The sequence below is a fragment of the Hyperolius riggenbachi genome, chromosome 4, assembly GCF_040937935.1.
Source record: "Hyperolius riggenbachi isolate aHypRig1 chromosome 4, aHypRig1.pri, whole genome shotgun sequence".
NCBI lineage: Eukaryota > Metazoa > Chordata > Amphibia > Anura > Hyperoliidae > Hyperolius > Hyperolius riggenbachi.
Window position 1 is genome coordinate 270451813 of NC_090649.1, and position 17733 is coordinate 270469545.

At 44.8% G+C, this 17733-nt stretch overlaps 1 protein-coding gene across 1 annotated transcript in view; it reads left to right on the forward strand.

Moving 5' to 3' along the window:
• The window catches only part of LOC137503774 (glutamyl-tRNA(Gln) amidotransferase subunit A, mitochondrial-like), a 68651-nt gene that overhangs the window by 26975 nt on the left and 23943 nt on the right, over positions 1–17733 (forward strand). The window contains exon 6 of the mRNA XM_068231244.1: positions 12275–12450. Within this exon, the coding sequence (XP_068087345.1) occupies positions 12275–12450 (176 nt within the window). The remainder of the gene's footprint in view (positions 1–12274; positions 12451–17733) is intronic.

Here is a 17733-nt window from a genome sequence, read left to right on the forward strand (position 1 = left end):
ACAGTGCTCTACTATTATAAAGACGGCAGAGCGAGTGAGCTGCAGCGGGGAGACAGCGGCGAGATCGTCGGGAGCAACAAAAGTGGCGATAACACGCGGCATCGGTTGATTGAAATCTACGCCCTGGCAGCCAGATAGCCATCAAAACAGGGCGTAGATTTCAATCATCAAGGTCCTTAAAGGGAACCTTAACTGGCGAGGAAAAATAAATTCACTTACCTGGGGGCTTTCCCAAGCCTCCTGCAGCCGTACGGTGCCCGCGCCGGTCCTTCGGTGCCCGCCGGTCTCCCTCCGCCGCTAAGTTTCGTTTTCGGACGACTGTCAGTCGTCCTCGGGCCACTTCCGCATTCCTCGTCGTAAACTGCAGTAAAGCGCGTCCGCATGACGCGTTTGGCGTCATGCACATGACGCGTTTGGCGTCATGCACATGGCGCGTTTGGCGTCATGCGGACGCGCTTTACTGCAGTTTACGACGAGGAATGCGGAAGAGGCCCGAGGACGACTGGCAGTCGTCCGAAAACGAAACTTAGCGGCGGAGGGAGACCGGAGGGCACCGAAGGACCGGCGCGGGCACCGGACGGCTGCAGGAGGCTTGGGAAAGCCCCCAGGTAAGTGAATTTATTTTTCCTCGCCAGTTAAGGTTCCCTTTAAGTAGTTAATTTAATTCTCACTCAGTTCACTTAAGAAAGGGTGTTTTTTTTTTGTTTTTTTCCTTTTATTTATTTTGCTCACACAAATAACCCCAGAACTGCACCACTCCTTCACTATTATTGTACGCTGAGCTAAATCAGTTGTTGCCGCACACCTGCAGCTGTCCTTGGTGCTGAGGCAGCACTTGTTCAGCACTCCAGAAAGCTCACATTTTAAAATATTTTTGAAGGTTAATATTAACCACTTCAGGATTCGGCGTACGCTTAACTACGCCCCTGAATCCTGAAGCGCTCGTATGAGCGGCCGTTCCATGTCAGTTCACAGAGCGTGTCTCCGTGAACACCGGCGGCTCGCAGGGTAAATGTAAACACACGGGGGAAGATCTTCCCCGGTGTTTACATATATACGGAGAGGAGATCAGCGATCCCCGGCCTCTGATTGGCCGGGGACCGCCGGCACCTGATAGGCTGAAGCCTATCCTATTCAGCGCAGGACGGAACTCCGTCCTGCCCCGCTCACAGAGAGAGAGGGAGGGAAGAGGAAGGAGGCCAGGAAGCGCTGCGGAGGGGGGCTTTGAAGAGCCCCCCCCCCGCAAGCGCAAGCAGCCGGCGGCGATCAGACCCCCCCAGCAGGACATCCCCCTAGTGGGGAAAAAAGGAGGGAAGTCTGATCACCCCGGCTGCTAGCTGATCGGTGCTGCGGGCTGGAGAGCGCACGCAGCACCGGTCAGCAAAACCACCCCCTGGCACAGAAGTGGTTAATGGTTAACGCTCCCTCTAGCTCCTCACTGACTAGCTCTAAACTTCTCATAGAATGCTGTTCTGTCATTAAAGTAGCATCCAAGCATGCTTATCATCTAAGCATGCCTTTAAGGAGCCTTATACTTGGGCTTTTTTGCCATGTCAAACGGACACAGAGCAACACACAAAAAGCTATATTAGCATATAAGCATTTGACCTCAAGAAGTGCAAACATTAGTCAAGTACTAATTACCCAAATGCTAAGTGGTGATTGGCTGACACCCATAATGTATAATTTTTCAAAATGGTCAGCACACCACTCTGTTTTAATCAAGTCTGTGTTTTTTTAAGTATCTGTCAATGTACTGACAATTGTTTTGGGCCCCACAGGGCCCACTTTATCTGTTTACCTTGATGAAAGGGAACCTGTAAGTGAAAGTGAGACCCTGAAATAATTGTCAGTACATTTGCAGATTCTTGATTAAACATGGACTTGACAGACTTTATAACAGATTGGTGTACTGACCATTTAGAAAATGATACTGTAAATGTGATATGGTGTATAAACTACAAATAATTTCAGCTTGCATGCAAATGTAATTTAAATTGTATGGAATTTCAATATGGGGCCAAATCAAATATATACAAGTATAAAAACTGTTAGGACTCTTTTCCACGTGCTGCTGAGCTAATTAATCAACTGCCCAGCCAAATTGCAGCATTTGGTAACACCACCTTTACCAAATGTTTTCACCTTTGGCCAGGACCCCCCAAGGAGTTGCATCTGAGCCGTGCTCAGATGCAACTCCATGTGGGTGGGTGTCTGTCCACCACCTGTGCCGAGTAGTAGCAAGTGCCAGGCCAGTGACAGCCTTCAGCTGCCCGTGGAAAAGAGGCCTTCTAGTCAGATTATAACCTCAGTGACACAAGTAAACGCACAGCTGAAATCTATATCTGTGAGCCATCTTACCTGATAAAATATTTATAAGTCCTTCCCAGTCATTCTTACAGTGCAGAAACTCTTGCAAAGATAACAGGCCCAGTGTGGTGACCTCACTTTTCTCTACTGTAATCTGAAGAGTAGCTCTGGGCAGACTCAGCAGACATATATCCCTGATGATCTTATTCCCACCATCACTGCTGTCACATTAGTTGTTTGAAAAATAAAGTTTTCCTGCATAATAGAGGACAGGTGCCCTCTTCACTACTTTCTGCCGACCTGACAAATCTTACATAAATAAATGTACTGTTTGTTGTCTTCTCCTAGCCCCCTCTGTGACATTTTCACCGCACCCGTTGCTTTCTTGGTGATAAAATCACTGTTTTATTCATTGTTTTTGTAAACAATGAAGATGGCCGCCAAACAGGAAATACATAATCAGAGCAGGTGCCTGTTTGCAGTGGCTCCTTTCAAGAGTGATTTGACTGCTAGAATGTTACTCCCACTTGTTGCCTTAGCTGCTTGTCTGGGCTTTGAACTGATATTTACATTAGCAGGAGGTAGTTAATAAGGTAACACATAGTTTTAAAGTGAACAAAAATAGGGACACGAAGAGCCAAACATAGTGTAGTATGTACTGGGTATATGGGATGAAGTTGGTAGAGTAAATAAAAATTTACATACTCCAGAGGCGCTTGGCCCAGCTACAGACCTGAACTGTACCTACTCCCACCTTTTGCCTGCTGAAGCAGGGTCATACCTGCGAAACGCGTTGCATTTTCCCCTGGAGTATGTAAATAAATTTGTTCTGCTAAACTTTGTTTCTTGTGTCTGTTTGGAGGAGGTAAGTCCACTACTGCCTCCACAAATTTTTAACTTTTAGGACATTTTTATTCTTCTGGCGCCTCTGTCAAAAACCTGAGCTGTTCTTGCCTTTTTCATGATTGCTTACTCAGTAAAGGACCAGCCCTTAAAGCGTTGTTATCATATAAATCCGGCATAGTGGGGTCTGAACCCTCTAACAGTAATTATAGATTGACAATGAATCATCAAAATGAATCAGAGCACTCAGTATATGATTTTATATAAAAAATTGTATTTGCTTATCATACAGCATATATACAAAATAGGAACAGTTCCAAGTAGTGTTTACTTATAACAGTATTCCATCTCATCAAGGCTTTAGAGCCAAGCGATCATCAATCTTCTAAGTACATTCAAAAAAGAATATAAGGGTTGTGTTTTGAAGAATAAGATCAAAAGTAGTCTCATTTGTATTAATAGCTGTGTATCTAGTAGCTGTGTAAAACTTATAGTAATCTTCTCAAAGAAATAGCATAAAAAATAGCTTCTAAAAAACGTCTTGCTAACATCTTAACAAAACTTGCTGAATGCTGAAAAATTAATAAAGTAAATCACCAGAATATTAAGCATATTACCCCTACTCTGTCATCTGTTCAGCATCTAAAACCACGTGTGGGAAGGTAGCTTATGCCTCACGTGTCTTCTCAGGAGATTGTTGGGCTTCTGCAAACTGAGCTTTCAGCCCCTACTTTTATAGGGATTGGATGCAATATGGCTGCCTAATCTGGACTTTCCCTGAATCCCAGGCTCTGATTGGCTAAAGCTTCTGTGCGTCAAACGCTATCTATGTTTTGAATACCTAAATCACAATATTATTGTTTATAAATTCCTTAATTACCTTATCTTGTGGGAATTAATGTAGGTTTGCAATGTTTACACATTATAATCAGGTCATTTCTGACGCAGTTAATTAAAAATGGACGTCACCAGCCATCTTGTCTGCTGGCTGCCCCAGACATTGAGACTAAACAATGTCATTCATGACGCATTTCTGATAAAGTGTTCTCTGCTAATTATGTTGGAATGTCTCGGTACTTTCCCAGGCATAAGATTGGTCAGGTTGACACTATAACACTGTACACAGACCTGTAAGAGCCTTCAGCAATTTAAGGCTTATTGAAACATACAGGGCTTCTAATATACTTATTTAAATATAAAGCTTATTATATAATTCTTCTTAAAACAATTAATCATATAAGAAATAATTGCATATTAAATCTGAATAATATAAAATCATTTTCCACATATTTGCCTTTCTGATAAAGAAATAAATATAATAACTTCCACGCAAGAGGTCACTATGTCATAACAAATAATATTAATTTTATAAGACTATTAAACTGCCAGGTGGCATCATTGAATCATCTTTAACTAATTGGGAAAACACCTTATTGTTTTATCTCTTTCATATTTTGAGATTCTCTAGCTGTGAAATTTTTCCTTGCTGGCTGTAACGGCCTTGTACAAGAACACGTCAACAACCCTCTAAAACCAAAACAATCTCACAAGAATGTTTCACAGACCCAAATCATCACTGACATAATCCAGCTTTTCAAAATATATTTCAAAGTATTACATTCTATAATATAGGGTTTAACAATAACTATTTATTTCTTTAGAAGGACTGTATTGATCATTAATATTTAGATTTATAATATCTATGTGTAATAATTAAGAAAATGTGCATTTATAATTATTGCAGTAATGTGAATTTTAAACTAGCATTCTGTCTTACACATACTGTGCAGTCTAACCTTGACATTAACAAAGAATGTTTTGGCTTCTTGTAACCAGTACGTCAACAATCTTCCAGCTTGCAAGTTAAAATAATCTTATAAGCTTTACAGCCTGGAATATGCTGAGATATCACATAGCAATATATTAAATAAGTAACCCAACTTTACAGTTTACAATGAAATTTTGCATAGAAAATTAAAACTTAAAACACACATATGACAGCTTTTCCTGCATAAATAAAACCGCTAGAATTTTGACACCTCTGTATCCCTGTTGCATAGTTTTAAAGTAAACTCCTCACAGATTTCTATTATATTAAAGGAAAACTATCGATTAAAACATTTAACATTTTTTTTTTATTTATTTATTTTTTTACTTTTTTTGTACCACAAGTACTAGGAGCAATTTCCTACCTCGCACAGCTCTGCCTCTCTGCTGTAAAATCGTCTGTCAGTTTTAGATACAAAAGTATCGGGCTCTGCAGGGCTAGATCATGTTCCTGCACAGGGGGGTTGCTATCAACTTCTCAGTGTATAGTTTAACCACTTGAGGACCGCCCCCAGCCGATGGGCGGCGGCAAAGTCCGGGCCCAAACGACCGCAATACGCCCATCGGCGGGGGCGGCTGCGTGGGTGGCTATGCGGCGATCGCGTCATTCGTGACGCGATCAGCCGCCGGGGACTGGCTCCGCCCACCGCTCGTAGTAACCCGCCGGCCGTTCGGAAGCGCCGGCGGGTTACTAGCACCCGGATCGCCGCATGGAAATTGTATAATAGGCTTTGTAATGTATACAAAGCCTATTATACTGGCTGCCTCCTGCCCTGGTGGTCCCAGTGTCCGAGGGACCACCAGGGCAGGCTGCAGCCACCCTAGTCTGCACCCAAGCACACTGATTTCCCCCCCCCTGCCCCCTGATCGCCCACAGCACCCCTCAGACCCCCCCCTGCCCACCCCCCAGACCACTGTTTGCACCCAATCACCCCCCTAATCACCCATCAATCACTCCCTGTCACTATCTGTCAACGCTATTTTTTTTTTTATCCCCCCCCTGCCCCCTGCCCCCTCCTGATCACCCCCCCACCCCTCAGATTCTCCCCAGACCCCCCCCCCCAGACCCCTCCCCCCGTGTACTGTATGCATCTATCCCCCCTGATCACCTGTCAATCACCTGTCAATCACCCGTCAATCACCCGTCAATCACCAGTCAATCACCCCCTGTCTCTGCTACCCATCAATCAGCCCCTAACCTGCCCCTTGCGGGCAATCTGATCACCCACCCACACCAATAGATCGCCCGCAGATCCGACATCAGATCACCTCCCAAATCCATTGTTTACATCTATTCTCTCCTCTAAACACCCACTAATTACCCATCAATCACCTATCAATCACCCCCTATCACCACCTGTCACTGTTACCCATCAGATTAGACCCTAATCTACCCCTTGCGGGCACCCAATCACCCGCCCACACGCTCAGATTGCCCTCAGACCCCCCTTTATCAATTCGCCAGTGCAATATTTACATCTGTTATTCCCTGTAATAACCCACTGATCACCTGTCAATCACCTATCAATCACCCCCTGTCACTGCCACCCATCAATCACCCCCTGTCACTGCCACCCATCAATCAGCCCCTAACCTGCCCCTTGCGGGCAATCTGATCACCCACCCACACCAATAGATCGCCCGCAGATCCGACATCAGATCACCTCCCAAATCCATTGTTTACATCTATTCTCTCCTCTAAACACCCACTAATTACCCATCAATCACCTATCAATTACCCCCTATCACCACCTGTCACTGTTACCCATCAGATTAGACCCTAATCTGCCCCTTGCGGGCACCCAATCACCCGCCCACACCTCAGAACGTCCTCAGACCCCAGCCCTGATCACCTCGCTAGTGCATTGCTTGCATCTATTTCCCCCCTCTAATCACACCTTGAGACACCCATCAATCACCTCCTGTCACCCCCTAGCACACCTACCCATCAGATCAGGCCCTAATTTGCCCCGTGTGGGCTCCTGATCACTCGGCCAAACCCTCAGGTCCCCCTCAGACCCCCTTCCGATCACCTCCCCAGTGCATTGATTGCATCTATTTTCCCCTCTAACCGCCCCCTGAGACACCCATCAATCACCTCCTGTCACCCCCTAGCACTCCTATCCATCAGATCAGGCCCAAAACATCCTGTCATCTAAGAGGCCACCCTGCTTATGACCGGTTCCACAAAATTTGCCCCCTCATAGACCACCTGTCATCAAAATTTGCAGATGCTTATACCCCTGATCAGTCATTTTGAGAAATTTCGTTTCCAGACTACTCACAGTTTTGGGCCCGTAAAATGCCAGGGCAGTATAGGAACCCCACAAGTGACCCCATTTTAGAAAGAAGACACCCCAAGGTATTCTGTTAGGTGTATGATGAGTTCATAGAAGATTTTATTTTTGTCACAAGTTAGCGGAAATTGATATGTATTGTTTTTTTTTTTCACAAAGTGTCATTTTCCGCTAACTTGTGACAAAAAAAAAATCTTCTATGAACTCACCATACTCCTAACAGAATACCTTGGGGTGTCTTCTTTCTAAAATGGGGTCACTTGTGGGGTTCCTATACTGCCCTGGCATTTAAGGGGCCCTAAACCGTGAGCAGTAGTCTAGAATCCAAAGGCCTCAAAATGACCTGTGAATAGGACGTTAGGCCCCTTAGCGCACCTAGGTTGCAAAAAAGTGTCACACGTGGTATCGCCGTACTCAGAAGAAGTAGTATATTGTGTTTTGGGGTGTATTTTTACACATACCCATGCTGGGTGGGAGAAATCTCTCTGTAAAAGGACAATTGTGTGTAAAAAAAAATCAAACAATTGTCATTTACAGAGATATTTCTCCCACCCAGCATGGGTATGTGTAAAAATACACCCCAAAACACATTATACTACTTCTCCTGAGTACGGCGGTACCACATGTGTGGCACTTTTTTGCACCCTAAGTGCGCTAAGAGGCCCAAAGTCCAATGAGTACCTTTAGGATTTCACAGGTCATTTTGCGACATTTAGGTTTCAAGACTACTCCTCACGGTTTAGGGCCCCTAAAATGCCAGGGCAGTATAGGAACCCCACAAATGACCCCATTTTAGAAAGAAGACACCCCAAGGTATTCCGTTAGGAGTATGGTGAGTTCATAGAAGATTTTATTTTTTGTCATAAGTTAGCGGAAAATGACACTTTGTGAAAAAAAACAATTAAAATCAATTTCCGCTAACTTGTGACAAAAAAAAAAAATCTTCTATGAACTCACCATCCTCCTAACGGAATACCTTGGGGTGTCTTCTTTCTAAAATGGGGTAATTTGTGGGGTTCCTATACTGTCCTGGCATTTTAAGGGCCCTAAACCGCGAGGAGTAGTCTTGAAACGAAATTCCTCAAAATGACCTGTGAAATCCTAAAGGTACTCATTGAACTTTGGGCCCCTTAGCGCAGTTAGGGTGCAAAAAAGTGCCACACATGTGGTATCGCCGTACTCAGGAGAAGTAGTATAATGTGTTTTGGGGTGTATTTTTCCACATACCCATGCTGAGTGGCAGAAATATCTCTATAAATAGACAATTGTGTGTAAAAAAAATAAAACAATTGTCATTTATGGAGATATTTCTCCCACCCAGCATGGGTATGTGTAAAAATACACCCCAAAACACATTATACTACTTCTCCTGAGTACGGCAATACCACGTGTGTGGCACTTTTTTGCAGCCTAACTGCGCTAAGGGGCCAAAAGTCCAATGAGCATCTTTAGGCTTTACAGGGGTGCTTACAATTAGGCACCCCCCAAAATGCCAGGACAGTGAACACACCCCACAAATGACCCCATTTTGGAAAGTAGACACTTCAAGGTATTCAGAGAGGAGCATAGTGAGTCCGTGGCAGATTTCATTTTTTTTTGTTGCAAGTTAGAAGAAATGGAAACTTTTTTTTTTCTTTTTTTTGTCAGAAAGTGTCATTTTCCGCTAACTTGTGACAAAAAATAAAATCTTCTATGAACTCACCATGCCTCTCACTGAATACTTTGGGATGTCTTCTTTCCAAAATGGGGTCATTTGGGGGGTATTTGTACTATCCTGGAATTTTAGCCCCTCATGAAACCTGACAGGTGCGCAGAAAAGTCAGAGATGCTTGAAAATGGGAAAATTCACTTTTTGCACCATAGTTTGTAAACGCTATAACTTTTACCCAAACCAATAAATATACACTGAATGGGTTTTTTTTTATCAAAAACATGTTTGTCCACATTTTTCGCGCTGCATGTATACAGAAATTTTACTTTATTTGAAAAATGTCAGCACAGAAAGTTAAAAAAATCATTTTTTTGCCAAAATTCATGTCTTTTTTGATGAATATAATAAAAAGTAAAACTCGCAGGAGCAATCAAATACCATCAAAAGAAAGCTGTATTAGTGACAAGAAAAGGAGGTAAAATTCATTTAGGTGGTAGGTTGTATGACCGAGCATTAAACCGTGAAAGCTGCAGTGGTCTGAATGGAGAAAAAGGCTCTGGTCCTTAAGGGGCGAAAAGACTGTGGTCCTGAAGTGGTTAAAGTGTAACTTTGGCAAATAATGCTAAATTAATTCTCTAATTCTATCTGTTAAATAATTAGGAGGTATGCTTAACAGGCAATCCAAAGTTCTTAATCAATCTTCCTTTTCTTTTCCATAAGAATATAATTTCCCCATGCCCCCTGTCACTTAGTTCGTACATCTGCCCCACAAAGGAAGTTGCCATGCATGCCAGATTTTTTTTCCTTTACGCTCCTCCCCTTCTTTACTTCTTCCCCCCAGGTACAGCTAATTCAGCCTTATTGGCTGAAGCCTATGTCCTGCAAGTTTTCCCCTCCCACGCCACTGTCCGTCTCTGATTGGCCGCCCCACTATGCAGGTGTTAAGTGCTGACACAACATCGGTCGGATCTGTCGTGCAGGCTGCTAGGGCACAGGGAGGGGAGCCAGCAGCATCTGTCCTCTATCCCTGTCCTCGGCCCCTCTCATGAAGTGTGCCACCATCCACGTCTGCCCCGCTCTGCTGCTGCATCCACCCCTTTCCCCCGTATTTGCCCTCCTCACCGCAGCATTACAGAGCGCAGCAGGGAGGGATAAAGGCAGCACACTCAAACTCACCTACTCATGATTCCAGGTGCTGGAGTTGCCAGCTATACTCTGCACTGCCGTCGGTGGGAAAGGGAAAGTCACTGACCAATACTTTACTGTATGCCTTTGTCCACAATTATTATTATTTAGTATTTATATGGTCCACAATAAAATATAGCAGTTTTGCTAAGTAATGGTCTGTTTGCTTGCCCCAGCTCCATATGTGCTCTGTGTCTGGAACATATTTGCATTCAGGTCTGTGTATGTAAAATACTAAACAAAAGACCAGTAAGTGGTGAGCTTTACATTTGATTTTGCTCATGGAAAGAGTTTGCTTATTTTTGCATACGCTATTTTTACAACAAACACAGATTTCCTGTTAATGTGCAGGAATAAGGCAGGATACCCATGGAAAGATTGAAGCCGATTCAGTAACCTGCAGGGATTCTGTTTCTTCATAGCAGTTGATAAATCGCTATGCATAGTATCTTTGTGACAGAAGAGACGTGAATTCACTTTTTTTAGCTTGTTTTATTCAATAACATTGCTTGACAAAGGCAGTAAACAATCAGTCTGAATCCACATTTTTAAACCTTTGCTTTTCTCGCCTCATCTCACCATAGGGTTAATGTAGTGCTGTGTGTATTGGCTTGGAAGGAAAGTGTTAAACAGAACAGGGAAGTAGAGAAGCAAATCTGTCAGGAATGTTCAGCTCAGACACCTCAGTTTGCACACGTTAAAGAGAACCCAAGGCGGATGGTAACAAAAAGATACAGTGCCTTTCAAAAGTATTCACCCCCTCTGCATTTTTCATGTTTTGTTGCTTCTCATCCGGAAATTAAAATGGATTGTTCGAGAATATGCACCATTTCATTGACAGAACATGCCTACTATTTTGAAGTAGTGTTATTTGGTTTATTTTCAAGCAAACAACAAATTGGACAAAATAACTGAAAACGTCTCTCCTCCCCCTCCCCCCAAAGTCAGTACTTTGTGGAGCCACCTTTTGTGGCAATTACAGCTGCAGGACGCTTTGTATCAGTCTCTATGAGCTTGCCACAGGAATTTTTGCCCATTTCTCAAGGCGAAAGTGATGGGGATTCTTCATGTTGGATGGTTTTTCACTTGTGAGCTGCTATCTTCAAGTCTGACTACAGATTATCTATTGGATTAAAGTCTGGACTATGACTAGGTCATTCCAATACATTTATATGTTTCCCCTTAAAGGAGTTATCAGGCATTGTAAAGCAAAATAAGTGCTACTTACCCGGGGCTTCGTCCAGCCCCAAGCTCCCAGCATGTCCCTCGCCGCAGCTCTGTCCTCCGCCATTCGTCGCCTCTGCCTGCCGGTCCGCGGTGATGACGCCAGGCCGACCTTGAGGTCGGCCTGTACTGCCCCTGCACGAGCGGCGCTGTCAATCACCATCACGTGGACCGGAGCGTACTGCGCAGGTGGGAGCCTTGTTGCATCATGGGAAATAACAGCTGTTTACAGTTGCCAAAAAAGCAAGCCGCATCCCCTTCCCCTGACATCACCTGCCAACAGTAAAAATGGCACCATGTAATAAATGTCAGAATGTAAATCAGGGAGAGGAAAGATTGTAAAAAGGCCAAACCCTGACTAAATAATTTGTACAGAATTATTGCAAAAATGAAGCACTATTTATTACATTATTTTCATTGGAGTTCCTTAGAGGCTGACTGCTTGGTTTACAGCTTTTAGACAAAATGTTTACTTATGGATGCAAACTTGTTCAAACACATGTTAAATTAGTTAGTCATTAAAGGAACAGTAACCACAATTTGAATCTATCACTGCAGATTACAGTCAAGGGGGAACATGTATTTAAAATAGAATGCCATGAAAATCTAAGGCCTGGCTTGAAAATAAATCTCTAAACTTCCCTCCGGTGCGACTGTCCCACAATTATTAGGTCTCCTATATATTCTGAAGGCACACTTCCCCTAGTATAGAAACTCAGCTGGTATGATCTGCTATAGAATTTAACTCCACTTTCAGCCACCATTTCGCTCACACTAATGCATCATAATCTGTACAATCAATCGCTGTGGTGGAGATTTAACCTAAATTTCACTGCGAATATTAATTGCAATTACTGATATAACTTGAATGATGTTCTATATGAAGCATCCTTTATTCTCATATTGATGTTTTCTTTTTCAAACTGACTTTAAACAGGGCTCTGGGGTCAGATACTGGAGGATCTACCAGGAATCCAGCTGCTCACTGTGGCGTAGTGGGTCTTAAACCTACATATGGACTTGTTTCTCGTCATGGGCTTATTCCTCTTGTAAACTCTATGGATGTTCCTGGGATTTTAACTAGATGTGTGGATGATGCAGCAACAGTCCTTGGTAATTTACTGTACTTCATTGTATAAATGAAATAAATGATTTTGCATATAATTCCATGCACATAATTATAGACCAGTACATTTAAATTTGTAACCCACCACACCTCTGTTGGGCACCCCCGACACTTCCTCCAGGGCTTCTCATTGGTCCTTTAACTTACCAAGGATCCCCACTGGTCCAGTTAGTGGACCAATTGAGAGGCCCAGCAAGTGTTTTAAAGATGCCCTTGCTGAAGCTCTCTTTATTGTATTTGGATAGAGTGCTGGATGGCAGCAGCGGTGCAGCAGAGATCTCAAGGTCAGGGGTACCCTACAGAAGTGTGATGGTGGCAATGATGCCCAGCAGTGGTGTGTTTGCACTGGTTGGTTCTGGGGAGGAGCAGCCGTAGCGTCGTGAGGAGCAGAGAACAGCAGTGATCCTGCAGTCAAGATTTACAAAGAAATTAAAAAAGGGAGTGAAAGACTTATACTGATGAAAAAGCCAGTTGAAGAAATAAATAAACTGAATATGATGATGTCACTAGAAGAGCTATTAAGAATATAAAAAAAAGGAACAACCCAGCTTTTTTGGATATCAGAACATATCTATTATCATCTGAATTCCACTTTCCACTGTCTGTCCCTTGTATACCAGGATACACCCTCTATCAACTCCAAACTCTTGGATGCCCATACATTTGGAGACAAAACATAAGAGGGGGGACTCCCTCAGTGTGGGGTGCTGTAAATCAATCTTAATTTGAACAGTGTATCAATAAAAAGCATAGAACACTTACTTTTGTGGGTCCTTATCCACTTAGGACAAACTGGCTCTTTGCCCTCCACACCCTTGTTCTCGGATACAGTGGTAATAAAACACAATGCCCACTCTTAGCCTGACCGGTTTCGGTATCCTGCTGTCATCAGGGGTGTAGATCGGGGGTGTGCAATGGTCTGTTATATAATAAAATAATCTTTACCTACTGTTCCCCCCCAAATGCTCTGTTTACTCCAGCACTGAGACCGCACTGTAGCCACTTCCGGTGGACTTCATCCAGGGCCGGCCCGCTCATGAGGCGGGGTGAAACATTTGCCTCAGGCGGCAGATCTGGGGGGGCGGCACCCGCCCGTCCATGGACGCTGGGGCCGCCCGCCGAGCTGGAGGGGTAGCGGGCAGAAAGGGGGTATTGGGCCTAGCGGCGGGGAGGGGGGTCGGACCCCCCCCTCCCTCGCCTGGGTCCCCCGATCTGCGCTCCTCCTCCAGCGTAAAGTACCAGCCAGCGTGCATATGAGAAGAGGCAACGGGCGGGGGAATCGCTCACCTTCCGCGTTCCATCGCGTGCTCCACTGACGTCACTTCCGGCAACGCCGCCCACTGTATTGTAAGTGGACGGCCTTGCAGGAAGTGACGTCGGTGGAGCGCACGATGGAACGCGGAAGGTGAGTGATTCCCCCGCCCGTTGCCTCTTCTCATATGCAGGTTGGCTGGTACTTTACGCTGGAGAAGGAGCGCAGATCGGGGGACCCAGGCGAGGGAGGGGGGGGTCCGACCCCCCTCCCCGCCGCTAGGCCCAATACCCCCTTTCTGCTAGCTACCCCTCCAGCTCGGCGGCACCACCCCCCACCACCACCCACGGGGGGGGGGGGGGGAGCGATTTTTTTTTTTCTAATTTTGCCTCAGGCGGCAAAAAGTCTAGGGCCGGCCCTGACTTCATCACATCTGGGAGTGCTTCCTGCTTGCCACTGAAGCCAGTGGAATACAGGAAACACTCCTGGTTGCACTGAAGTGCATTGGAAGTGGCTAAAGTGCGGTCTCAGTTGCTGACATTGGATATACAGCACCGCAGGTCCTTGCAAATATCTGAGTGACTGTGTATGGGACAGAGTCTCCCTTCTGGTTGGTGGTAGACATTCAGAATGGTATTCATAGGGGCGCCTGGGCTTGTTTAATTCTCAAGCCACAAAGTGCATGTGAGCATGTGCACTTCATGGCTCCAGAATATATGTGCTTTGATATCCAAAACTGTGGCTTGTACAGCAGTTTGTGTGTATAGTACCTCAGCGCAAAAAGGGGTGTGGAACTTGCCCCGGGCTATGCAAGCCCACTCGAGATGTAAGCAGATGACAGTACAGTACCTTAATAGAGGTTACATCTAGCTGCCCAAATACTTGCTGTAATCCCGATCTCTGTATTTCAAGTAATCCCGATATCACAGCGGCGGGGGATAAGAGCTAGCTCGCTCTACCACTTCCTGTTTCCGGTCCGTCAAGCCCTACTGCCAGTAGGGTGCGTGCTGCACTGCAATGTAGTTCCGTGCGCCAATAAAATCACACCGGACAGCCTAAAAAAGAGATAGGCAACATATAGTGCAGAGAGTAGCGAAATGAGTGGCCACCGCTTAGGAATCACTTACTAGAAGCAGAGCTTGTTTATTGCACGTAATAAAACACGTAGACTCCTCTCCCGACTCGAGTTTCGGCTGTATGCCTTCCTCTCTGCACTATATGTTGCCTATCTCTTTTTTAGGCTGTCCGGTGTGATTTTATTGGCGCACGGAACTACATTGCAGTGCAGCACGCACCCTACTGGCAGTAGGGCTTGACGGACCGGAAACAGGAAGTGGTAGAGCGAGCTAGCTCTTATCCCCCGCCGCTGTGATATCGGGATTACTTGAAATACAGAGATCGGGATTACAGCAAGTATTTGGGCAGCTAGATGTAACCTCTATTAACCCTCCTGGCGGTTTGCAAAAAAATCGCCAGGGGGCAGCAAATCTTTTTTTTTAAATTTTTTTTTTTTTTTTTCATGTAGCGAGACAAAGTCTCGCTACATGATAGCCGCTGCTCAGCGGCATCCCCCCAGCCCCTCCGATCGCCGCCGGCGATCGGAGATCCGGAGATCCCGTTCAAAGAACGGGATCTCCTGGAGGGCTTCCCCCGTCGCCATGGCGACGGGCGGGATGACGTCATCGACGTCGTGACGTCAGAGGGGACTCCGATCTGCCCCATAGCGCTGCCTGGCACTGATTGGCCAGGCAGCGCACGGGGTCTGGGGGGGGGGGGGGGGGGCAGCCGCGGCGAGAGGAATTGCGGCGGATCGGCGGGTAGCGGCGGCGATCGGGCACTGCACGCAGCTAGCAAAGTGCTAGCTGCGTGCAGCAAAAAAAAAATTATGCAAATCGGCCCAGCGGGGCCTGAGCGGTGCCTTCCGGCGGCATAGCCCGAACTCAGTTCGGGCTTACCGCCAGGAAGGTTAAGGTACTGTACTGTCATCTGCTTACATCTCGGGTGGGCTTGCATAGCCCGGGGCAAGTTCCACACCCCTTTTTGCGCTGAGGTACTATACACATTTTCTCCTTCATCATTGGGTCTGAGCCGACCCCACCTCTAGCAGCAACACATTCATCCACACAAGCGCAAACTTTTTCCTTTTTTGTACAGCAGTTTGCTGGCGCTACTATGCTTTACATTGAACTGTAATTTTCTGTTTCCCACATCTGCGGAGATACAGTCTTTTGGCTGTTATAAAAAAATTGATTAACCTCTTGCGATGGTTGCATTTATTTTGACAGCCTAATGAAGACTTTTGCACAATAGAAAATATCATAGAATGACCTTGCATGCAGAGTTAGGGCAAAATAGTAAAGTAGCAGCTGAGCAGAAATAGTGGACTACATGCAGTGGGATGCGAAAGTTTGGGCAACATTGTTAATGTCATGATTTTCCTGTATAAATCGTTATTTGTTACGATAAAAAATGTCAGTTAAATATATCATATAGGAGACACACACAGTGATATTTGAGAAGTGAAATGTGCGCAATAATTGTTTAAATAAAATTAGGCAGGTACATAAATTTGGGCACTGTTGTCATTTTATTGATTCCAAAGCCTTAAGAACAAATTATTGGAACTCAAATTGGCTTGGCAAGCTCAGTGATCCTCTGAACTACATACACAGGTGAATCCAATTATGAGAAAGAGTATTTAAGGGGGTCAATTGTAAGTTTCCCTCCTCTTTTCATTTTCTCTGAAGACTAGCAACATAGGGGTCTCAAAATAACTCTCAAATTACCTGAAGACAAAAATTGTTCACCATCATGGTTTAAGGGAGGGATACAGAAAGCTGTCTCAGAGATTTCAGCTGTCTGTTTCCACAGTTAGGAACATATTGAGGAAATGGAAGACCACAGGCTCAGTTCAAGTTAAGGCTCGAAGTGGCAGACCAAGAAAAATCTTGGATAAACAGAAGCGACAAATGGTGACAACAGTCAGAGTCAACCCACGGACCAGCACCAAAGACATACAACATCATCTTGCTGCAGATGGAGTCACTGTGCATCATTCAACCATTCAGCGCACTTTACAGAAGGAGATACTGCATGCGAGAGTGATGCAGAGGAATCCTTTTCTTCGCCCACAGCACAAACCGAGCCGCTTGAGGTATGCTAAAGCACATTTGGAGAAGACAGCTTCATTTTGGAATAAGGTGCTGTGGACTGATTAAACTAAAATTGAGTTATTTGGGCATAACAAGGGGCGTTATGCATTGAGGAAAAACAACAAAGCATTCCAAGAAATACACCTGCTACCTACAGTAAAATATGGTGGTGGTTCCATCGTGCTGTGTGGCCAGTGCAGGGACTGGGAATCTTGCCAAAGTTGAGGGATGCATGGATTCCACTCAGTATCAGCAGATTCTGGAGACCAATGTCCAGGAATCAGTGACAAAGCTGAAGCTGCGCCGGGGCTGGATCTTTCAACTAGACAATAACCCTAAACACTGCTCAAAATCCACTAAGGAATTCATGCAGAGGAACAAGTACAACATTCTGGAATGGCCATCTCAGTCCCCAGACCTAAATATAATTGAAAATCTGTGGTGTGAGTTAAAGAGAGCTATCCATGCTCAGAAGCCATCAAACCTTGAACGAACTAGAGATGTTTTGTAAAGAGGAATGGTGTTATAATTTGCATGGAGTTTGTGCGCTGCACCTGGAGCAAACAGAAACCAACGCACAAACCCGCAACCAGGCAGAGATGTCACTGTTTAGGAAAAGACTGCCAAACCAGGAGTAAATGAATAATAAGGATTTATTATTAAATGAAAATAAAGAAATACTGTGCATTCACCTCATGCACAGAAACAATCAGTATCAACTTGCAGGCAATGTATTCTACACACATACAACACACTGCATCAAAGAATACTGGCAGATATATACAATAAGCATACAAGGTATGAAAATCAGGGTTTATACAAGGACCTCTCTGCATAAGCGAGCTATGCAGAGTAGATCCAGTGTA